General features: G+C 43.0%; 1 protein-coding gene across 2 annotated transcripts in view; it reads left to right on the top strand.

Annotated features, from left to right (window-relative positions):
- Positions 1 to 18,766, top strand: part of zc3h3 (zinc finger CCCH-type containing 3) — a 57,124-nt gene extending 38,358 nt beyond the window's left edge. Inside the window, exons 6-12 of one of the 2 annotated variants that reach the window (XM_072388953.1) lie at positions 2,387 to 2,462; positions 2,899 to 3,054; positions 3,915 to 3,984; positions 6,931 to 7,062; positions 15,454 to 15,617; positions 15,692 to 15,849; positions 18,531 to 18,766. In XM_072388953.1, coding sequence (XP_072245054.1) covers positions 2,387 to 2,462; positions 2,899 to 3,054; positions 3,915 to 3,984; positions 6,931 to 7,062; positions 15,454 to 15,617; positions 15,692 to 15,849; positions 18,531 to 18,562 — 788 coding nt within the window. In that variant the 3' untranslated portion in view covers positions 18,563 to 18,766. The remainder of the gene's footprint in view (positions 1 to 2,386; positions 2,463 to 2,898; positions 3,055 to 3,914; positions 3,985 to 6,930; positions 7,063 to 15,453; positions 15,618 to 15,691; positions 15,850 to 18,530) is intronic. The other variant, XM_072388954.1, reaches the window with a different exon arrangement.
- The last annotated feature ends 6,286 nt before the right edge of the window (positions 18,767 to 25,052 follow it).

Consider the following 25,052-nt stretch of genomic DNA (forward strand, 5'->3'; position numbering starts at 1 on the left):
CTTAATGTTCATCTTTATGTGGAACGTGATCATTGCTAGATGATGAAAAACTTGATTAAACTTGGGGAGACTTGGCGTATGAACAGTGGAAGAAGCCATTAGATTCTGTAGCAGAATATTATCACTTTTGTTAAAAATGTTCCAACAGAAACAACAATGTACTTCACAGGGTGTTTGTAAGCGATCCTGCCAATTTGAAATGTTAAACCCCTGAAATTCATCTGCAAATCCGGATACAGATGCAGCGCCATTAGTGCCCTCATGTTGCCACATTGTTGTTTTATTTTGCCCTCAATTGGCCTTTTGAAACCTGTGCCTTTCTAGCCTTTCTAGCCCGGACGTATGCACCTTCGTTTCACATTGGTGTCGTCAGTGCAGAGGTGGCATGAGGGGTGGAAGTGGATCCGCCTCTGAGCCGGTAACGGAGGCGAAATGGGCCGTGTGTGAGGGCGAGCAGAAAAACGCAGAAAGTCAAACTTATTGATTTATTTATTTTTGTTTCTTGCTTCTTCAGAGGCAGACAAATTAAAGGGTTAAGTGAACTGCTTCAGGCTTTCCAAAAATCCCCTCAGAAGTTGTTTTTAATCCATAAAAGTACCGTTTTTCCACCAACTTTGTCCCTTGTCGGTCATTTTGTCAACCAGAAAAAACCCAATACTAACAAGCTAAAAGGGGGAATATCCCCACCTTTTGTAGTGGAGTCGAACGTGCCTCACTCAGTAAGTCGATTCCCCAGCCATGCTTGAATATTGGGACATGGACAGTAGAACGATTAAATGGCCTAATCAAACGGTGCTGCAGCTCAGCCTAACTGTGCAGTAAACGTTACTCAATGAAATACAGCGGGGATCTTCTAAGAGGTGGAAGACAAACCAAACAAAGTTGCATTAATTTAACTTTCTCATTATTTCTGGTCAGCTAAAATTACAAAGATTAACTTCACGTAAAGTTGAATAATCTGAGCAAAAGTACAAGTGAACAAGAGCAGGAATCTGACCGGCTGTGTCCTGCTAGCGTTTGTAGTTTCAAGGCTTTCTTCACTCAGTGCTTTAGACACATTTCACAGCCCTGTGAGGTTTGATACCCAGTGCTGTTGAGGCCTGCAGTCTGACAGTAAGTGTGTGTACACCCTGAGGTGATGCAGTAGTGTTTATTCATGTTTGTGGCTGGAGCTCCATCCACATGCTCTCTAATATACTTAGGGGAGCAGGCTGGATTTGCCATCTGAAATAATAAAGTTGTCATCTGTCAGACTGGCAAGGGGGAGTGCCTGGAGAAGTGGATGGTGCAGATTAAAGCCCGGATCCGCCTCGACCTCCTTCACACCTCTCTTACTCTCTTTTACACATTCTGTAGCAACTAAGCCTGCAGTTGAAATTGAAGAGCTGCCGTCTGTTAAACTCGTGACCAGTATCCCAGCACACATCCTCATGTGGTTCCAGCATCCTCAAGACACATGCATCAGGTGTCCTTCCAGCAGGAGTTGTAATTTCACATCCTAACGTAGCAAGCGTCACATTTGTTCTTGGGACAGAGCCACCAGACTGTCACGCTGCTCTGCTAAAATCATAGCCCAGCCGCGCTTGTCAAGAGCCATAACAGGCGTTAAAGATCCATATTTAGAGGCCTGAATAAGACCAACTGCCATCCCAGCCCTCTGGCCTCCTTGTCCTCTTGTTCACTCCTCTCATAACCTCCAGCATTGCTCAGACACTTCTTCCCAGTGTTCGTTGAGTGCACTGGGTTGGGTACACAGTATTTATGATGTCCTCAGACTGAGCTGGATGTCACGTTTTGCTTTGGCACCAATATGTCAAACCACCACAGTATTAATAACTAGTCACATCAAGTTCTTTGTATTTGATTGCACACACACTTTCAGCTCTGTCACAAGTGATGTCAATCGGTAAAATAGTATTTTTAAAAATATTTGATTTCGGTTGCAACTTAAAACCTATGGAGATTAAACTAATTAAAGGCTATTCTTTTTAGTGAGTATGAATGTCTTTATCACCTTGCAGAACTGCTTGCTTGTGACATTGTGGTAACATTTCACAGCATAAGACCGAGTTGCACGATGGCATGTTGTCACCGGCAAGCTGTAAACACTGGATTATGTATGATATGATGGTCAAGTTTTATATTTTCAGTAAATCAAGAACACAGAACTCTGTTGGAATTAATTTGAAGGATAACAATCCAGTTGTTATACAAAGCAGTAAAATAAGCTCCTTGTTTGTGCATTTTATATTGGTTTGCTCCCTTTTTATGCTTCATTTAAGAATAGATATTGCTTTTCTTCCAGGGGATTAGTTGATTGAATTAATGTTTCTTTGACCTAAGTTTGTCTCTAAGCTGGTCATCTGTCTCTCTCCTCCACATTCAGGACGGTCCTCCAGCCACCACATCTCACACGTGACTCCTGCTTTGACCCGACCCTCCAGCACTCGCCACTTAGCCAGGTAACACCCGCAGCACCTCTTTCATCTCCTGTTATCTGATACAAGGCAGGCCAATTATGTAAGACATCATTTACAAAAGTGACCAGTAAAAAAAAGTTTTATAAAAGTCTTCCAACCTTTTAAACAACATCAGCTTTATATGGGTCATCTGCTGGCTCTCTTCTTACCACACCACCTTCATGAAATCAAATCCAGCCAAGACGTTTACATTTGATCCTCCCCCAGTATTCAGTGCCTTTCATCACCCTCAACTGAGGACTGTAAAGCCAGAAGTAATCTTTTAAAATTAGTATATGTAGAACACCTATACCCAGAAACATGCACATGGCTCAGAGCTGAAACTGAAACTACCTTACTGTAGCTTGTCCTCTTAAGTGACCTCAGACTTGATGTTTGTTGTGGATACCTGTGGTTTGTCTTAATCTCCTGAATCCAGCCGTGCAGTCCAGCGGAGTATTGCCATCATCAGACATGCTCGTCAGAAGAAGCAGCAGAAGCAGTACTGCATGTATTACAACCGCTTCGGCAAATGTAACCATGGCACAAGCTGTCCCTTCATACACGACCCGGACAAAGTGGCTGTCTGCACCAGGTATGATGAACACACAAGAACATCCCACTTAGTCAAATAAGAGGCCCAGTCAGGCTGCTGGGCAACAGGTGGGAGAAGATTAGCCTCATTTCCTCCTGCTGGGGCTAAAAAAAACCGGTCCTGATTGGGATGTAGTATGAGCAGAGGGGCTGAGTTCTCTGTTAGCTTTGAGCGACACTGCAGGAAGAGTTGCTATTGGTTGCCTGGTTCAACTATAATGGAACCGGTGAATTGTGGTCTGAAGCACTTTACATATTAGCAGGTACTTTCACATATGCCTTTTCAAGCTGGGTCTGATACACCCTTTTTGTGCATCGTGTGAAAATACAGAGGTGGAACGGGCGATGCTCCTCTGAGGCTACAAGGGAGGTACTAACGGAAGCGAAAGGGGCTGCCCTCGTGTGGGCTTACACACATCGAGCCAGCATCGTGGAATTTGCCACTCAAACCAACGATGCTGTCGTCACTCGGCTGCTTTCGCAACACCAGCTTGATGTGAGGCCGAGTCGCCTCTTTTAGGCATTTGTGAAATATAAGAAGGAACAGTGACAGGTTAACAACAACGTCTTTTTTTTTTAAACTAAAAGATGAAACCGATATGTGACGGAGGTTTTAGTTGAAACATTACTAATGAAAAGAGAATCTGATCAACATGTCTTGCTGGTTTCTTCTTCAGATGCCACAAAGGTTACGCAGATGCTGCCGGAAGGTTAAGGCTGCATGTGTGTGTGAAGGAAAAAGGGGATTATTTAAACAAACTGATGTATAGGGGTGAAATATTTGGAAAAGCAGCCGCACGTCCCACTTCACAGCACATCTTCTACTTCTTTTTAAACTTTGTTTTTGTTTTTCATCTGCAGGTTTCTGAGAGGAACATGCAAGCAGGCAGATGGCGCCTGCCCATTCTCCCATAAAGTTGCCAAAGAGAAGGTAACATACACCTACTCTCACAGACTAGATGTTGGACAACGTAGTGTTTTATGTGTTTTCATGGCAAAGGCCAGGCTTTGGTACGTTGTGAAGGTATAAGATGACACACTGTTGGGTAGAGTCATCGTGGATCGTGTTTGGGCTCTTGGCACGACTCCTGTTTCTATGGACAGGACGAAGTGAGGAAGACTTGTGCTGATGGGCGTGTTTCACTGTAAACCAGAAAACTAATTCACCCAAAGGTCAACAGACTGACAGCGCCCCTGTAAGCTGACTGATGATCGACTTATTATTTAAAATGATGTGTGTAGCACAGGTATCTTGCATATGGAGCAGCTCCAGGTGTTAAACATAAGCTCCTTTATTTGCCCCTTCTCCCTCAACATTAGGACCACCTTTTAGTTTCTTGATGTCTTTGATCAGCACTTTTGAATGTCACATTAATAAGCTCATTTAGTTGTTTCAGCTGAGAAATATCGTCAGAATCAAACCACTACTTAAACCAACCTCCTGGAGATGCTGGTGCATACTTTAATTTTCTCCCCTGTAGACTACTAGAACTTCCCTTTTACCTGCATTAAAGAACATTCATGGTTTCCACTTCTGCTCATGTGTGAGGTCTGTGTGATCAGTCTGCCAGATTCCTTCACAGCCAACAGAGGCACAGCCTAAATATTTGCAAGAGCACAGTATGAACACACCTACCACACGTGCTGGGATCTGTTATCACTCAGAACAAATCCCATTCCAGACAAAGCAGAACGACATGCTTCTTTACGTTTTCAGGAGTGACTTTACAGAGAATTGTAGTTATCTGCACCTCTACATTCTGCTGTGGACTGATAACGTGCTCGTGCATGGGAAGCATGGTATCCAGCTGATCCTAAAGGATGTGTGAATTGGAAAAGATGCATTGTTTCTGCATTTCCAAACTGTTTGGGACTTGGCAAATGTGCACGACGTCGATCAACCGCAACATTAAAAACACTGGCGCTGAGCAATAGAGTAACAGTGCTCATCTTGTTACAATACAATATTATGCTGGGAAAACCTGTCTCCTGCTACATGAACATATCACACCCTCCTCAGGGCAATAGTGGACACTGCATAAACAGATTAGGATGGACAGAAAGCACACAACAAAGAGTCCACAAACTTCTCAGATACCAACCTGATGGCATCTGTGGGAAGAAAGAGCAATCCACAGAGACTCTATCCCATAAGCCACAGGGGCTAAAAGGCCTAATGCTAACGTTTCAGTACCAGACGCCTTCAGATGCCCTGTATCCATGACTGACCACAGCTATTTTGGTGGCATGATGGTGGCTGCTCAGTAGTAGGCAGGTGGCCATGATTTTATAGCTGATCTGTGTATTATTAATATTTCATTATTGTGGTTATGATCACAGTTGTATCTTCTTCATAATACTGACGCCTCACTTCAGCTTTATAAAATCATGAATTTATCATGAATCATGAATTGCTCTGTGAGATTATGATGGTCTCTCATTAATTAGTCACATAACCAAGAACAGATCAGTTTAATCGGACAAATGATCATCGTATTGTTTGTCACAACTCTAGTGGAGAAGTGTTTTTTTTTTAATTGATCTATTTGTAGTTGGTTAACGTGATAGTCCCATCTTGGGAAAACTGAGACAAACAACCCGACAACAGGTGCCCTGCCGCCTCACCCTGCACGCACTCTCATATACTTTCACACTCTCTCACACACACGCACAATGCCCTCCACTTGCGTTGGTTGTCACCCTGCAGCGTGCTGAGAGCCCAGCTGTCTGCTTGCGATGCCACTTCTCCTTGGGCCCCCCTTACCTCAGAACCTTTGGCCCCTCCCTCCACAGGATACGCACGCTTTTATTTCATGCAGGGCTCATAAGTGAAAGGGGTTCATTTGAGAGAGGGTGGGGGGTGGGGTATGCATCAACACCCTTCCAAACTTGATCCAAGCACTCGTGTGGATAGATGAGCCTAAATCCCGAATCCTGCACCCCCCACCCAACTACCATAAATACTTGGAAACCAGATACTCGCAGGCCAACTCCCCTTCCACTCCCCCAGCCGGGAACACCACCCCCGCTGTACCCATGGCCCAGTCTGTGCACATCCAGAGCACATAAACACATCATGAGAGCTGGTCGAGCTGCAGCCTGGATAAATATTTCTGTAGCAGTTAATTAGGTAGAACAGATCCCATCTCAACATGGAGGAGTCCCTCTCACACTCCCCCCACCCCCATCTTTCTTCGCTGAACTCCCTCAGAGGTATATTTAGAGTGGCCTCCACCAGGCTCACCCTTGCATGTCCAACAGTAGATCTCTCTGCACACACATACATGCTGTCAAGACACACACTCATTTTCACTCTGCTGCTGTCAACTGCAATTAAGGTAATATAGCTGCTCAGTGTGACAGATTGTCTGGCTGGTGGGACAGAACTGGACAATTGGTGTGGTTTCAGAATCCAAGAGCTACATCTCAGACTCTCCAGGCCTCAGTTAGCATTTTAAATGTTAAACTTCTTGACAGTACAATTAAATACCCTTTTCCCACTAGTACTGACTCGATTCGACTCGAGTACTTTTGGGGATTTCCATTGGGTAGTAGCACCTGGTACCGGGCACATTTTTAGCACCGACTCGGCCGGGTTCCCAAGCGAGCTGAATCAAACTTAAAAATGTGACGTGTACAGACTGCAGGCCACTGATTGGCCATGGAGTGACTTCACTGGACGACTCACTCACACAGACCCCACCAGGTTTAAAAACCTGGCAACAGTGACCGTGCAATTTTATCACTTCTGTGATAGTGAGACATTACAATATGTCTGTGTTGTTGTGTTTAGCTCATTTTAAGACCTGGTAAGGATCACAGCACTGTATATATTTCAATGAGCTCTTTTGGTTCTTCCTTCTGACCGTCTCTGCAGATGCCGGTGTGTTCGTACTTTCTGAAAGGAATCTGTAACAACAGCAACTGTCCTTACAGTCATGTCTATGTGTCCCGCAAAGCCGAAGTCTGTGAGGACTTTGTCAAAGGCTACTGTCCAGAGGGAGAGAAGGTAAAAACACACACAAAATACTGAAAGAAAGAAATCTGACAAAGCCGACCGGCATTTTTACACAGTGGCTCTGTTCCTCTGGATTCATTAACAGCACTGCAAACAGTGATTGTGAAAGGCAGGAAAGTGAGAGTAATAATGACTTCATAGGTTGGTACTGCTGCTTCGCCTTCACATTAAGCTTTTCCATGATTGTGAAGTTTTAGTTCACAATCAATTACCAGATTTTTCTGGCCATGATCAGGTTATAAAGCTGAATTACAAAGATATGAAGAAAGATGACAAACGCCTGTCGAAAAGTCTCTGTCAGCCTCTGAGGGTCATTGTTGATTCATCTTCAATCAAACAGCATGGAGATCAGAACAAACTCAGATCAGCAGGATCCCTTCTCATTGCTCATCATTTCCTTCCAGAGATGATGTTCAGCATCAGTGACTGCCTTTTAATGCTCTGCATATTGTTAAATCTAAAACACACAAACATGAGCTACACCCAGACAAGATGGAGAGAAAGAACAAATTTAAAGGTGTATCAGATCAGGGGCATGTTGCTTTTGTGGAGGGGATCGGCTCCGATGTTAGAAAATGGCATGTGCACAGCGCCATTTAACGACTCGGATAACAGTTAATGTGACACTCGCCTCCTGAACAAACCGGGTTGACTCTCATATTTACTATATTTGTTGTCACTTGTTGCATTTCTATGAGCCTTTTCTGCACATTTTGCTCTTTCGCATCAGAAAAGGTTGACGGAAACAAGAAAAAACTAATTAAAAACTTAAATTTCACTAAAAGCCATTGTTTTTGTCTTTTTTTTTTTATTTATAAAGAGTTAAAGCACATTGTGGTGAGTAGGAACGGCTTTTGGAAGTCCTGAGGCAGCAAACATTTCATATACTGAGACTAATCGTGTGTCTCATCGGCTTTGTTAGTATGGCGGGTATATTCTTGGAGGTGTTCAAAGAGCTTCCTCTGAAGCCTTCCCTCATCTCATGTTGTCTTAATCCCACTCAGGTGTGATGTGAATAGAGAAGGAAACTTGGAGAAACAAGTCCATGACAGTTTATCTAGTTTTCTTTTGTATCAGTTTACAATCTTGGATAAGTCCCAGACTCCAAAGCAACTAAACGCCTCCTGCAGCCGCCTCCTCTCCTCCAGGTGAATCCTTGTTTTGCTGAGTCACAGTAAGGAGGACTAATTACAGCAGATGAGATTGATTGATTCCATTTATTGACCACAAATTCCAGCTGCGTGTAACCTCTGCTGCTGTATTCTGACGGCACGATGCAGCCCAGTTCATTTCCTCCAAACCTGATCACAGAAACAAGGGACATTGCAAAACTTTGCTTCAGTTTGCCAGTCATGATTTATTTTATCATGGCTTTTTTTTTTTAACTTTGTTGGTTTGATCTCACCACACTTTTATTTAGGCACCGTCATCTTATTTCAAAATTCTCTCTAGAAGCCGTGCTCTTTATTTCAACATACAGTTAGATTGTGTAACATGTCTAAGGTTCCACTGAAGTTAAACTGAGGCTTAGGTAAACAAGTAGTTTGGTAACCAATATGCCCCCTGCACACGCACACATACGTGTGCACAGTGACACACAGGCAGCAACAGCTGCAGCGGGTGGTGGTCCATAATGGCATAACTGTAGTGTCTGAGTGACACATTGAGGGCCTGATGGGTAACGGGGCCACTTACAAATGACTCGAGATGTTCAAGTCAACACACACAAACACACGCTGTCCCCATGTCCTCCTCAAACATGACCTCCACCCCTCTCCTCCTCCTCCCTCCTGTGGTTTTACCTCCCTTTGTCTCGTCTTTTCTCTGCTGGTTTTTGAGCGTTGAGTGTGAAATAGATGCTTTTTCATACTGTCAGACTTCATTTAAATAGTGCGTGGGGAAATGAGGACATAGAAAACAAAAAGGGATATTAATATTTATTCTATTAGCTGAAGTGCTTAGGTCTGTGATTTTCCCCTGTGTGTGTTTTTGCTTGAGTGCATGTGTGTGTGTTTATGGAGCGCTCCACTGTGAGGCTCTGGCGGCTGTATGATGGATAGCAGGCAGTAATTATAGATGGGAAAACTGCTGAGGATGGCACTACGAGCCGAGCCGGCAGACAATCCAGCAACTCAGGGGTTAAGTCTGCTCCTTGTCTCCATCCTCCTCCTCCTCCTGTTAGCAGACCCGCTAACATCCTGCCTCATCCTGGCTTTGTCTCAACCTCCACCCTGCAGGATCAGTCTGCTCTCTCCTCTTGTCCCCTCTACATAAAAACCCTAATTCAAGAGAAGTTAGTAAATGTTCTAAACTGCATTGATTTGTTAATTGTTTTCGGTGTTTATGTAGGACACAAGTTCAAAGAAATGCTTTTCAGTGTGTTCACTTTTAGTGGTTTGGGAACTGAGGACACTGATTGTTTTTCAGAGGAATCTGTGTCCATTCTTGCTGAATTAAAGATTTCAGCTGCTCAACAGTGGGTTGAAAAAAGGTCACCTTGATGGCAGCATCTGTCTCTCCAGAACTCCAACATCCAGCCCTGCATCAGTGGTACCTTCACACAGATGAAGCCATCCATGCCATGGACTCTGATGCAGCCCCACACCATCACAGACGCTGGCTTTAAACCTTTCTCTGATAACAGCCTGGATGCTCTTTCTCATCAGTTTTTCCCAGAAGCAGCTGAAACGTGGACTCATCTGCCCACAGAACACGTGTCCACTGTCTTTCTGTCCATCTGAGATGAGCTGGAGTCCAGAGAACTGGGCCGTGGTTCTGCACAGAGCTGATATATGGCTTCCTCCTGGTGTGATACAGCTTCAGCTCACATTTCTGGATGCAGCCGTGGACTGTGTTGAGTGAAAATGCTTTTCTGAGCTCCTCCTGAGCCCATGTGGCTGTATTGATCATGGTGGCCTGACGGTTTCTCATGCAGTGCTGCCTGAGGGCTCTGAGCTCATCCAACAGTGGTTTCTGGCCTTGGCCTTTCCACACCGAGATTTTCCTGAACTGACTCCCTGAAACTTTTTACAATATTCTGCTCTGTTGATGCTGAAAGACCAGCTCTTTACAATCTCACATTGAGAAATATATTTTTAAGTGATTCTCTGGAGTTTGGCATGTGGTGAGCCACGGCGCGCTGGAGGCTCCTCTTATACCCAATCCTGACACCCTTACCAATTAATCTGCTGATGGTAGAATCTTCCCAAACTCTCTTACTGTTGATTCTACAAACTTTTCTGTCTTTCTTTGCCCCAATAACAACTGTTTTGAATGTGTCGCTGCATCTAATCTTAAAAACAATGAAGTTGATTCATGAAGGCTGCACAATTAGAAGAATCACCTTAATTTCATTGTACTTATGTTCAATGACAATAAAGCTTTCTATTCTAAGACACTCAAACAAAAACAGCCCAAGAAAATGTATCTTCTGGATCAAATTCCTTTACATGTTGATAGATGAAAGCCACCAGGAGCTGCTGTTTCCTTTACATCTGGCAAGTTATCAGTTGCCATCTGACTACTTCACTGCCCTGTAACACGGAGCTGTCTGCGCTGTCCTTTAGCCCAGTGACTGTGAAATGACTCGCACATCACAGCTCTTTTCAACTTTTCATACTTCTTACAGGCGAAGTTGTTGCCCGTTAGTAGTTAGTCTAATACTTTCTGTCTCACATGTGGTGTGTGCTAACTCTTCACTTGTGAAACTTGATGTGCAGACATCATGCTATTTTCTACAGAGGACACGATGAAATATGGTCCAGAAAGATTGAGTAATGCAACAATTAATTTTCAGGAAAGTATCACACTAACTCATCTTATCTTCTGGATGATCATTTGGTGAATTAGTTGATCAAGATTGTTTGCTTGCACATAACTGCCAGATCTCTGTTTGGCAATGAATTTAAAGCTGCAGTAAAAGTGAAGCCAGATTCCCCTTTTTGGCAGCACTATTATGCATATTGCAACAAGAAAGCAATGTTTCTTTTTCTACTTAAGCTCTTAGCACTGACACCTCCACTGCATCAACGCAGTGGTGTCATTTAAATGAACTAGGAAGATGCTAATGTCAATCTGATCACAGCCTTAAGTTAAGTGATGCAGTGAACCCCCATTTTCTCAAAATTTTCCTCTTGTAAATTTGATAATATATCAACCTGGGCTCGTTTATTGTTGAGTTCTACTCTCTGTAAGTCGCTCTCAATGAGTTTTGGCTTAATGCCTAAGTTGTAAATGCATGCGATGTCCCTTTTTTATTTTACTCGTTTCCACATCCCAGCCCCCCCTTCCTCTCGTCTTGTGAATTGGTTCTTTTGCTCCCTCTCTGTCTCTTTGTAAATGTGCTGACTCTTCCTGGTTTTGGCCCAGCAGAGAGCTCTCTAATAGGCCCCAGAGACATCCCAGCATTCCTTAAATCAAGTGGAAAATTGTTAACTTGCTGTGGGATAAAGATGTTCTGTCCACTTTTGCTTTTTTTCCTCCCATTTCCCATCTTTCTCTCTCTCTCTCTCTCTCTCTGTCTCTCAGGCTTTCTCGTCTTTTTATGAAAATGAGGATGTATGGAGCTGAGGGGAGCAGACTGAGCTTTGCAGTCAATTTCTCAGACACTTAATATTTCTTCCACTGATTTCATACTTGCAGCATGGCTTAGGTTTGCAAAGTTACGTTTGAACAGACTGAGACTTCTGGAACAATGTCCTTTGGACAGACCAGACCAAAGTGGAGATGTTTGGTCCTAATGCACAGCAGCACGTTTGGAGGAAACCAAACACAGCATATCAGCACAAACACCTCATACCAGCTGTCAAGCACAGTGGTGGAGGGCTGATGATCTGGGCTTGTTCTGCAGCCACAGGACCTGGGCACCTTGCAGTCATTGAGTCCACCATGAACTCCTCTGGATACCAAAGTACACTCTGGCAGCACAGAGCCCCACTTTCACTTTGTGGAGAAGCGAGAACCATACAGGACCACAAGAGTTGGTGCAGTGACAAACGGAATATATTCTGCACTAAAAGACGCACGATGGGCTGCTGGGAGTTTACCTAAAGGAAGCTAAATATTCTAAGATCTCAAGAATGAAAATCCTCTGATCTGATGTGATGAAAATTGAACTTTTTCACCACAATTCTCACCAACTAGGCACTTCCTACTAAATGCCACCTCTACAATCAAATGTTGTAGTGCAATGCATTATTGTTTTGGGATATGTTCCTGCAGAAGGCCTTTGAAGACAAGCTAGAATAGAAGTAAAGATGGATGGGATGACTTGAGCATAGACTCTTTATATCCATTCTGGCAGAACTTAAATCTTACTGCCAAGAATAATGTGAGAAATTCTCAAAGAAAAGTACCTAAAAAGTAAAATACGTGACACTGCTAAAAGTTCATGTGAGGGACTATCATTATGCCATTGTTCATAAATTTGTGTTGACTCGTTTGAGGTGAGAAAAAGGAATTGAATCCGTTTTAGAACATTGAAATAAACTTGGAAGGATCTGAAATCTTTCCCTTTCATGCTTGATATAGAATTGAAGCTGCTCTGCAGTTTGTGGCTTCCTATGTTGGATTTTATCCCTTTCACATTGTCTCTGAATTTTCTTTAAAAAAGATATAGTTGCGTATTTATTTGTGTGTGTGGTTTATGTTCTGCAAGTTGTTGTTTAAAAGATCAGACCTGAAGCCAAAACTGCAGTGTTTGGTACACTGTTCCAATGCAGATTCTTATCAATCAAATCGTTCTGGGTTTGGGAGTTTTAGCCTGGCAACCAGTTTTTTGATAGGAATACAGAATTGCTGACTTGTTGGTAGAAGGGCTCATGGTAGGTTCAGCATTGATGTCTGAACCAGATATATTGCTATCATCATTGACACCAGCGGCGGGCCTGAGTTGTTCAGAGAAATGTTGTTTCAAAACCGCAGCCCTATAAAGTGATCCTAAGAAACATTTGACAGTGAGTTGATCCCGGGCTGCGTTGGCACCCATGCATGAAAGAACGTGGGTGTGAGGGTTGGGTGAGGGGCTCTGATGGCATGGAGTCGGGGCCCCTGGGCTCCAGAGGGAGTTGACTAAGAGTCCACAATGTTCCTGGAAAATCGATCTCTCTTCCCTCCACTCACTCACACACACACTCTATTTCTGGACCAATCTGTTTCCCACTCCCGCACTCCTCACCCCTCCACACACACACATCCAAAGACACACACGCTCCTTGCAGTCTGCACTCCAGAGTGAATATAATTAGCTTTTCTGACAGGTGGGAGGGATCAGATCTCGTGGAGAATGAAGCTACCAATTTACACCCGTATTACACTGTCATACACACTCACTTGCAGACATGGATGTGAAAGCTCACACTCTCATGCACAGTCCTCCCCAGAATGACATTAACAGTGACACACTTGCTCTACTTGTACGTTAAAAGATAGGGTGACGAAAACATAGTCTCTTAAAGGTAGTAACCTACAAACAAGTAGCTAATCAAGAGGTGGGCTTCATCTATGCCACTTAAAATCACATCACACTAGTTCTGTGTGAGATCAATGGACCACTCGGGTCCACTCCACAGACTCACATCAACATTAAATCTTTCAAGTACTAAGGCCCAGTACAGGTGTACACGGAGTATATTTCAATATTAAGAAACACTTTTTTTTTTATTGCTTGTACTACATTCATAAGAGAAGCATTGGGCCTGTAAACCTGGAGGGCGGCCGCAGAAAAACTGATGCTTTATATAAAACCCAACTGCCCACATGAAAAAGAAGCCCATTCATCAAGTTTTTTTTATTATTTTTAAATACAGTGCTGATCCAGCACAATATTTCCAGTAATAGTACAAAGATTGTTGGATGTTGCCAGCACCCAAACAAAAGTTTCTTTTTTTCTTTCCTAAATGTCATGGTCTCAGTGGTATTTGAAATAATGGTTTTGATGGGAGCTGCTCTCATGCAGGCCATGTGCCAATGATGTTGCTGAATCCGTTTGTCTCTCCCGCTTCCTGATTGATGCCATTTTTGCAGAGAGGCCTTTCACGAAGGCAAGCTGGGTTCGTTTGGTTTTGTTGAGCTGAAACGGCACGTAGTATAAGTGAGGATATCATCTACTTTCAAACATTGAACAATCCTTATTATTCGGTTACTCCCAGCTTCTTACATCCACCATTTTGTCTCGGCTTTGCTTAATCTCTACCATAGCCTGTAAAACGTGCTAACTTTAACCACCGAAAAGGTTTTAGGTCTTTGTGAACAATATTTAAACAGAGTTTTATGGACATGTTTCATGTCATTTTAAAAAATGCAGCACACACACACACAGTGGCAGTAATAACACAATCATACAGGGTTGTGGTTTCACCCTCTGATGTCACAGAGATTTTACCAAACACACTGTACAATGCTGACTGCAGTGTTCAATGAGTGTTCAACTGTATAGATAAGGAGAGGACGCGGGAATTATGAGAACAAAGCGATGAATCGCAATTGTTATCTTCCAAAGCACAAATAAAAGCATTTCAGCACAAGGCTGTAGGAATGTACCACATTGCTGATTTCTGTGGCCTTAAATGAAGTGTACTTCCATCTTTTTACTGCAGCTTCTCTGCTGGCTGTAGCCAGGTTTTCATTCCTCTGGGAGCAAGTTCCAAGAAATGTGAATCACACATTTCCATCGACTGATTAGAAGCATATTAACCAGGTTGCGTAGCGTCACCATAGGAGGACGCATTGGACTACATTTCTCACGATGAGTCATGATTTTAATCTTTTAGGTCAGGCATAATTTGTTGTTTCCATTCTCCTCAATGCACATCAAGTCTTCTTCCAAATAGCCAAAACCACCTCTATCGGGCATATGCTTTTGGTGCATTTTTATTCATTTATTGTATTTTTATCACTTCCATTAAATGCTTTTTATTCACATCTTCTAAATGCAAATAAAAACCAGCTTATGTACTGCAGCTTAGACCTGCAGCACCGAGTCAGAGGAAAAACTGATCCACAGTGAAAATACAGACAACGGTGGTCTGAAGCAATCATTTAGTAAAAGTACTTTAATGTTAAAATGGAGCTCTACTGAAAGACTGATCAGCTTAACGAGGACGACTTTGGAAGCCTCCGCTGTAAATCTGGGTCTGTCTATAAGTTAATGTCAGAGTTGATGTTTTTCTGCATGTGCTTTCATTATGTGGCAAACCCCTCAAACAGCCTGTTTATAGCACACACACACACACACACACACACACACACACACACACACACACACACACTTCTGAGGTTGTGGTTGTTCACAGGTTTCTCAGATGGCTATTTCTGAGCAGTTGGAGCTTTATGCATGTATGCTGACAGACTCAGCTGCTGATGTCGTGTGTATTTAATCACCAGTGTAAGAAGAAACACACTCTGGTGTGTCCAGACTTCTCAAAGTCTGGCTCCTGCCCACGAGGCTCCCGCTGCAAGCTGCATCACCGCCAGCGAGTCAAACGTAGCGCCGGCAGCACTTCCACCACTCCAGCGAAGAAAGTCCGCACTAAGAGGTCAGAAATGCAGTTTTTTACACTGCCACAGCATCCTCTTCATGTCAATCTATTGTCACTAATGAATCTGCTCTTCTCGCTCCTAGGCCTGGTCTGTCTGTCGTCATGCCTCAGGATGCTCAGGCATCTCCAGGGACGTCCACTGCGGGTCCTTTGGCTTTGCCGTCGTTCATCTCCCTCTCTAGCTCTCCAGAGGAGGCAGATGCACCGGACACGCTGCAAAGTGACACAACACAAGTCAAAGGTTTGAACGCTCGTCACACTTAGTAAAACTACATATCCTTAAAAAAAGCATTCCGGGGTCTCTGTGAGACCCTCAAAGTTACAGAACTGAGGCTGTTTTACTGTAATAGGGGGGATTTTCCAAGTGTAGTGGTTTTGAAACATGGCTGAATGTGGGCTTTGTTTGCAGCTTTGGGTCAGAGCTTTTCTTTGCCTGATTATCAGACACAGTTAACAAGTCATTTACAGTTGAACCAACTTGGTAGAGTGGACAGATTTAAGGGTCTTTGACCATTCTCAAGCTTGGTATTTACTCTTTACTTCCACGTGCTTGTACATGGACATTGTATACAGTAAAGTCTTGTGCTGGCAGCACACGACCTGAACATTTCTATAGTTTACATGCTATACATTACTTCAAATGCATTCAAATTGTGAACCATTTTTCATCAGCCAGTACAGGTTCAGGTCCATGGCTTTTGAGTGCCTCAAAAGTATTAATATGCTGTCATGTTCAAATGACAAAGACACAATGATGCATCAGCATTTCATCTGATTTGAAAAGAAAAGAGAGCAAAAAGTGGTCTTAAGCCAGGCTACAGCTGGAAATCATAGTTGAAATCCCAGCTGGTGCTCACTGGGATGTTTTAATTGACAGGAATGATGGCATTAAGGTCGCATCCAGGTTGGAGCAGCTGTGACACCCTTGGTGTAAAAGTGCTGACTGTGAGGCACATTGTCCACAAATGTTTTGTAGAAGGATCTTTTCTGTGGTGAATGGTGTTGGATCACTTTAATTCTGAGGATTGGGCGAGTGCTGAGCTGCACACAGATAATGATGATCAGAGTCAGTGTGATGGTGCTCAGGGGAGGAGTAATAACATTCAGAGGTAATAATGTTTAGGTTTTGGGCTGGACGGAGGCTCAGCTGAGCTCTCTGTTGACAGACTTGACAGATAGAGGATTAGGAAAGTGGCCCCCCTCCTCTTTTCAGCAACATCAACCATCCACCTGCCCCTGCCTGCTGGACATGCACACATGTGCTCTGGTTGCTTCTGTGGTGCAACATTTAACTGCATCTAAACTCTGCATTCAACCCACACAACACAACAAACTAAACACAGTTCAGGTTTCTCCCTTCTGGCTCAGTTACCTTCTGTCTCTGTTTCATCCGAGTAAAATGAAATAAACAATCTGAAGAAAACAAAAGTACAGAATTCAGATGGAGGTTCAGGTCCTTAAACATCTCATTTAAATCGGTTTTACATTGAAATAAGACTTTGGTCTACAGGTGTTTTAACAGTGACAAACACAATGATGACATCATCAAGCACATGTGTTTGTTCTGATTCAGTGGACACAAAAACATCCATCATAGCTAGCCCGGGCTGCCTAAGCTAACATTACCAAGTAAATGAGATGCTTCGTCTTTAATAATCATCCCTTTAAAAACATTAATTTTACCAGTTTTATTTGGGTCATGTCGACAGATGCAACATGTTTGGGGCAGAAAGCAGAGCGCGTCCTGGTTATTTAGGCAGAGCATGAATGAAAGCATGAATTACTGTCTCTTCACCTTACTCAGGAGCCTTAAATTGGAAAATAAATTGATCAGATTTAAAGGCACAGAATCAGAAATCGCACCAAATCTCCCTGGAACTGGGTGAGAATCTAAAAGGTTAGATTGTCCAAGTAAGATCGTTTCTGTTGTGGGTGAGAAAGTTCATCTCCACCTATGACTGTACATCTCTAAGACGATTCATCCGTCAGCAGCAGAGCTTCAATGGAAGCATGGCTGTTTTCAAGTTCAAATGGATAGTTTGTTTAGTGTAATTCTGCCTTGTCGTGTGATCTTTGACATTCAGATCTGATGAATGCAGAAAGCAGCAATGAGTTGAATCGCACAGATGTGCAAGAACTCAAAGAATTGGTCTCCTCCTGAGAACTCTGATCCTTTGTTTCTGGTTTACTTAACTTGTTCCATCGTGGCTAAATCTCTTCCTCTTTCCATGTTTTTATTAACACCATTTTGCCGCCTCTGATGCAAACACCTCCTTGGACAGCCCACAGATCTTCTTGTTGCTGAAGAAACTCAGTGCTCATGAGTTTGTTTCTTTTTTTTTGTTTTGGTTCTTTATCTATGTGAGTAAGAACTCTTATTAGATGTGGAATCATTCTGTGAGTAACTGTGTTTTCTCCTCACATCCTAGGATATGTGCAATGTTATAGACTAAAAAAGTGTTAAAGTGGGAAATAATTTTCTTTAGGTTTCCTCCTTTTGTAAAACACAGCAGACCTGAGCTCAGGAACACACTTGCAAAGACTCAGTTGCACATCCGTCCACCCCCACTGTCCGGCTGCTTTGTGCTCCTAAGTATTACTAATGACACTGTGGTCCCTCACTAACACAACACATCACCCAGAGCCTCATTAAAGGTGGAACTCGGCCAAATAAGCTCCTCTTCGCTTTGCATAAATTAGCTCAGATGTAATGTATCACTGCCAAACTACAACTTCCCATGCACACATTTCCTGTATACACACACACAGATGTCATCACTCAATGTTTCAGCAGGATTCAAGCATTTTAACAGACAGTGGATCAGAGTCAGTCACACATGAGCGAACACACAATTTGTCATCAGATTTTTGCTAAATCTCATTTTTTCATTTTAATCCTGTGTGGTATTTTTTGCTCCACAGAGAAGAAGCTGCAGATCAAACCGCGGCTTTAGCAGCAGAGAGCAGCGGAGCTGGAGGTGAAAAGATCTCATCCCTGTGTGATTTCTGAACCCCAGGTTTGTCTGGACAGTCGTCTCTGTCCTTTCCCTCTGAATGATTTCACTCAGGGCCTGAAAGTTTTATCTTTAAACCTGTTTTAAATGAATTGGTGTTTGTGGTTTGGGTTTTTTTTCCTCAGGTTTTTTTGTAAAGTTTTAAAAAGATGAAATAAAATCTAAACTTGGTGCGTCTTGTTTCTCAGTCTCTCTTTGACATGTCTTGTCAGTGCTGTGACGGTGTTTATGGCTGTGCGTGTTTCTGTTTTGGAGCGGCGGTGTCGTCACATGACCCACGCGTGTCTGAGAGAGCTTTCATCAGGAAGGTGGTGACAGAGGCGGCAGCAGCCCTCATTTTAAAAGCCAGGAGAGGAGGAGACACATGAGTGTGCAGTGACTTCACCCTCACCAGGCTCTGTGTGTGTGTGCAGGAATCTGACTCTCTTCTCCATGCGTGTTAATTTTGCAGCTATATGCCAGACATATACAGCAGTCACATGTGGTTCTCATGTTCCCAATTTGGCTGATGTTTGAATGCATTAGAGCAGAAAAAACATGGATTCTGACATTTCCAGACAAACAAAATCATTCCAAACTCTTAAAAACCAAAATCTGTGGAAGCGTTTTGCATTTTTTAAAGTTTTCACCATTCGCACAGAAAGTGTCAGGTCGTAATTTCTTCAAAATAAAAGCCAGTTTCTCATGATTTTAATAGTCTTTTATCTTGTTAAGGAATGTACTCGCATAACAGCTGCTCTTCTTGCAGAAAAAGTAGATTAGACTGCTGGGATTAAGACTGGAAGAAAAGAGAAAAGCTGCCGTTGTCACTGGGCGCTAGAGACCAAAGCCGCAGATGAGAGCAGGTTATCAGAATCGTCTCACCTCTCTGACAGACCAGAGTCCAGCCTGACTAGTCCTGTAGACCCCATTTGTCTGATTGAACGATTATCAGAAAGGAAACTGTGTGAAGGTTGGAGCTGAAACACTTCTTGCACCCTCTTTTGAGAAGGTTCTGATGTTAATTTTCGCAGCCTGAGAGCCACATTGTGATGTCACTTATCTCACGTAAACTTTTCTTCCAGTGTGGTCAACAAATTGGTTTAAAAGGAAACTTCCAGGACGGACTGAAACCGGAGTTTTGGAGCTCGGCTCACAGCTGTTTTGTTCAGTCTTGAATACAAGCAGGAGGATTACTGTGAATGATGCGTCCTGTATGTTTTTGGCGCTGCTTTTTTTTTTTTTACGCAATATGAATTTTATTGAAATCAGAAAAGCAGGAAATCATGCTGCTCGTAACTCCGTTGCGTGTGTGGAGTCTTAATTTGGACCATGACCACCTCTGAATGTAGTCTGAGCTATCTGCCGTCTGACCTGAGTGCATTCACACCTGTATTAAGCATCCAGGATGTATGTTAGTCCCAGTCTAACAGCCTCTATGTCGCGTTAAGATGACGGATCAGGAGTTTCATGTGGCGCTACTATGATGGTCAGTAAAATATCCCACCTGTGTTGAGGCGGTACTTCCTGATGTGTAGAATTTAAGAAGTCCAACGTCTCTCCTTAGCCATAATTAACCACATATTGGAGAATGACATTTTAGTGGTTGCTTATATGCAGGTGGAGATGGTCTTGTGTTTTAGCTTCTGTCTCTTTAAGAATTCTCCCCTTAGAGCCTCAGTCTGCTCAGTTCTGGCTCATTCGGGAGGTGATTGATTAAGTCAGTGTGAGAGACGGCTGTCATTCTCCTATGTGTATCAAACTGGCCTCTGCGTCGGCATTTTGAAAAAGTGTTTCATGGTGATGTTATTAAGTGAAGGAAGAAAAGCCTGCACTGACACTTTGGAGCTGGGTTGTAGTTTCACATAGAAAAACCAGAAAGGATTTTCTGTTGTTTTCAAGATTCTGAGTGAAAAACAGTCCCGTCAAACATTTTTTCCAGATAAATGAGGCATTGCCATGTTGGCATTACCTCTCTGTGTGTATTACTTGCACTCTTCATGTCTCTACCTCCGGTTTCTCTGTGATGTAACTGGTTGTGTGGCAGTGCAGAGCTGCACGCAGAAGATGCTGCCCTGCAGAGCACCGAGTGGCCTTCCCTAATAAAACTATTAATACACTGTGTGAAAGTGAGTGTGCTTGACTGCAAAGCGTCATATTTACAACATTAACACACTGTTTAACTGAGGAGTAATGATGGCAACAAACAAGCAGCTTGACACTTGGAGCCCCTCCTAACACACCTGTGACGTCACGAAATGAACTTGTACTGAACTGTATCTGCCTCCTTTCAGCACACGGTTAATATCGCAGAACCACGTCTTGGCTGCTGCTCTTCAGATCGTTTTCTACTTCCCTCGTCATGACGAACAGACTGAAATGAATGAAACGAGCCTCCAAAATACATTCAGAGCAGCGTGATTACATGTCGGGATATTACCGGTGATACTACCTCAGTGACGCACTAATGTGTTTACACGTCTTTGCTAATTTGACCAACTAATTAGAAGGTATGTCACTGACTGTGTTCAGGACAGTGAGGAAATCTGTCACTGAAGTGCAACAGTGTGGCCCATTTTGTCTGTTTGAGAGATTTTAAAAGCAGCACTCATTTTTTTTGTGTGCTTAACTAGACAGTTTAATCATTATTTATCAGTTTACTATGGACTTGAATATCTTTGACTTTGGACTTTGTTTTGATTCTGAGTTTAAGCTTCAAAAACAACATTTTGCTGCATCGTGAATTTTTCCCTCAGGTTTACTTCTTCATCCACAAATAATGCGCATCTTGTCAGACTTTAATTAATCATAGAAGGAGAAAGGAAATGCATCTGTGTTTGTGCTGTAGAGCTATTTTTTATAAAGGAGCAACTGTAAACTAAGCAGTCCGGGCTGCTACAATCCAAAAAAAAGAGAGCGGGTAAAAAAGGAGAGCGGGTAAAAGCCAGCAAAATCCTGAATAGTTTTGACATGAGGTCTAATGCAGAGTTCAGATAGTCCTGCTACCCAGAGGATCAAGTCTAATGACTTAAACTCCGATGTGATCTTCAGATCCAGCAGACTGGACTGGAAGGGCAACAATAAGGCTGTCTACAAGAAGGGACAAAAAAAGACCTTAGCTTCCTTAAGAAGTACAAAGTCTGCACTAAAATGTTGTACATATCCTTTTAGTCTGGTGGAGAGTGCAATCTGCTTTGTTGGGGCAGCAGCATCAGAGCTAGAGACTCAAAGAAACTGAACAGACTGATAAAGAAGGCTGGTTGTGTGCTGCATAGGTTAAAGAAGCGCGAACAACACTGACCAACCTCTTCATAACATCGCGTTGAAACAAATGTGATCAGTTTGAGGCTTATGTTGTAACAGAGAGATACAGGAGGTCCTTCCTACCAGCAGCAATAACTACATAATGGAAGCTTATTGTTCAGGTTAAAAATACTGCAACAATATCATTTATCTTTGGTATAAAGTATTTTCCATTTCATTTCATTCCAAATTAGCAGGAAAATTAAGCAAACTACTTTTTTCAGTTTTTCAGGATCACACACTGTCAATGTGTCAATAACTCAAAGTGCATAGTTACGTAATTATCTTACCCCACAGAGTTGACGTTGCCCCGCTGAGGAGTTGTCTCTATGGGAGACAAATGTGAAGAAAATGGATGGAGCTCGTTTATGCATCAGCCTGTAAGGATCCCTCTTGCACCGAGGCTGTCTTTAATATACTAAGTTTCAGAGTCATGTGTTGATGCGTAGACTGTAAGATTAGCTCCTAAAATTATGTTTCAGTCCATTTCTACTCTATATGACAAAATGATTAACACATTTCTCCAGTGCACGTGAAAAACAAAAAATGTTTTCATCAAATTCCCACAATTCAAATCAGATTGCGTAAACTTTATTTATAACAAAGTGAGGTTGATTGATTACGACTCCATGGAATGAACACGTTTGATTGTCTTTGAAAAAGCTATGATTTATTCCTGCTAAAATGGGCCAAAAGGCCCATCGGACTGCTGGGAATCAGATTTTGCCACAACACCGACTTATTAGCAGATCTTCCACACAGTAACAATAAAACTGTTTGCAAGCTTCTTTGGATTTTTAACTTTTAAACTCGTGCAAACTCACGCAATCTACTCAGTCCACAAACTTAGTTTGCAAAGTGCTGGATTCTGATGCATCAGGTCCGTAATCTAGTCCACAGTATGAATCTGTTATTTAATCTGTTTCAGCACCGTTCAGTCTTTTTCTCTCTTTTGTCTTCATATCTCCATCAATTTCACCATTTTGACCAACTTTTTAGCCAAACTGAACCAAGCGTAACCTGGTAACAATGGTGGCAAGTGCAAATAACAGGAGAGCACCCCCCACCGCACTGCACAGCCCAATGTGACAAACTCTTTCTCTAATGGTATGTTTTTCTGGTATTGATCATAAAATCAGCACCTTTTCTGAGACTTGCTGGCATTTCACAGTGATCCTCCCTCCTTTAAGTCAAGCAGCAGTAATGACAGCATGCGTCACCTCAAGCCCGTTTTTGGGTGACCTCAGATGTCAGTGATTGGTGCACATGGTGTTTAACGTTAGCTGGGCAGGCTGCTTAAAAGAATCGTGGCAAAACTGAAGCGTTTACCGCTTCTCTTGGCACCATCACACCACCAGCAGTGACACGTTAACATGACTCATCAGGACCAACTTGAAAACCAGGTCAGTGACTTTTGGGTAGTTATCGATCAAGAATGGAATTGCAAAGATTTAATTGTTTATTGTGATCGGAACACAAAATGTTTCAACAGACATTGAGCCAGCAGGAAGTTTTCTTTTCCCAGACACTCATCAGGGATGCTTTCTGTTTTGTATGAACTGAGCATATGTTGGTGTGAACCAGACGGTGAGCAACTTGAAAACTTTAGTTCATAAACAGTCCTTCACACACTCCATGTTTAGCTGTGATGAATCCATTTTGTCAGGATTGATTTGAGTTATGTGTGTGTTTGTGTGTGTGTGTTTGTGTGTGTGTGTGCATGTCACTTTTCAGCTCACTTCTATCTCGGAGGTATTGACAACAGCTAGCAGAGATGGAGAGCTCGACATGTTTCTTAGAAAAGGCAGGAGACAGGGAGCCATCACTCTTCTCCTCTCGCCACGCATTTTTTTTCCCTTCCTCCTCCTCCTCCTCACCCACGTTGCTCCTCTCCTGCGCTGAAGATGTAAGTGCCTTAGACAGATGTCTGCTACCTCTTGTCTAAAACCCTCAACGCGAGCTGCTGAGCTCGGCAAACTCTAATTAAGATCAATATTTCAATTTTTAGTAAAAGCGCACAAGATGGAGAGCAGACAGGAGAGAAATCATCTGTCCACAGAGACTGAGAGACAAAAAGAAAGGTCAACTGTGATCCTTCATGGGGTGTGTGTTTATGTGAAAGTGGATGTTGGACAAATTTCTGAATGTGTGTGAGATTTGTGTTGAAAACCTTCCTTTGACATTTCTCCTGTTTTGCTTTACTGACAAAGTAATTCTACTTATTACAACTTGGATACTTTAAAGTTGTCTGCCATGCCTGTCAGGTATTGGATGGATGGATGGATGGAGTGACCACTAGCTGTTTATGATGGAAGGTATTTGCTTCGGTACAGTTTTAAAAAAGAGGGATACATCCATTTTTTCTGTTCCTGGGAGCATCTATTAGAGTGTCTTCAGTCACCAGCAAGTATAAAACTCCCCAAAAATACAGCCCATTTATTTTGTTCCTCATTGTTTGAAAATACCTTTCTCCTTAAGTTGACTCCACCTCCTATGTTAAGCCCCACCCACTCACATCCACCCTGCTCGATGGATGAAGCCAGCTTCTGGTGGAAATGTTCTGTTGCCAGCTGTACTGAGGAGCATGCATCTTCCATCTACCAGCAGCCTCAGGATATAAGAGCCCAGTGGATAAACTGTATTTGAGGGTAATGTTCCAGCAGAGGGGCCACATGGTGGTATGGTGGTTAGCACCGTCACCTCCCAGCAAGAAGGTTCCAGGGACCTTTCTCTGTATGTGTGGGTTCTCTCTGGGTACTCCAGCTTCTTCCCACTATACTAAAACATGCATGTTAGGTTAGTTAGTGTCTCTAAAATTGTCCTTAGGACTGAGTGTGAGTGTGTGTGGTTGTTTGTCTCTGTGTGGCCCTGCGATGGACTGGCGACCTGTCCAGGGTGAACCCTGCCTCTTTCCCAATGATCGCTGGGATAGGCTCCAGCCCCCAAGGCTCCAGTTGGATTAAGCGGGTATAGAAAAAAATGGATGGGCTCCAGCAGAGTTAGCTAAAGACTGTGAATGTGCAGCAGCCACTTTTCATCCCACTGTTTTAACAACTTGGTCCTGTTCAACGCTGGACTGAAGAAACTGAGCCACAAAGAGGATCAGTTCCAACTCTCAGAGCTGGGAAACGGAAGTATCTGAGAAATA

Source organism: Leuresthes tenuis, unplaced genomic scaffold, assembly GCF_036924035.1.
Source record: "Leuresthes tenuis unplaced genomic scaffold, fLeuTen1.0.hap1 SCAF_7, whole genome shotgun sequence".
NCBI lineage: Eukaryota > Metazoa > Chordata > Actinopteri > Atheriniformes > Atherinopsidae > Leuresthes > Leuresthes tenuis.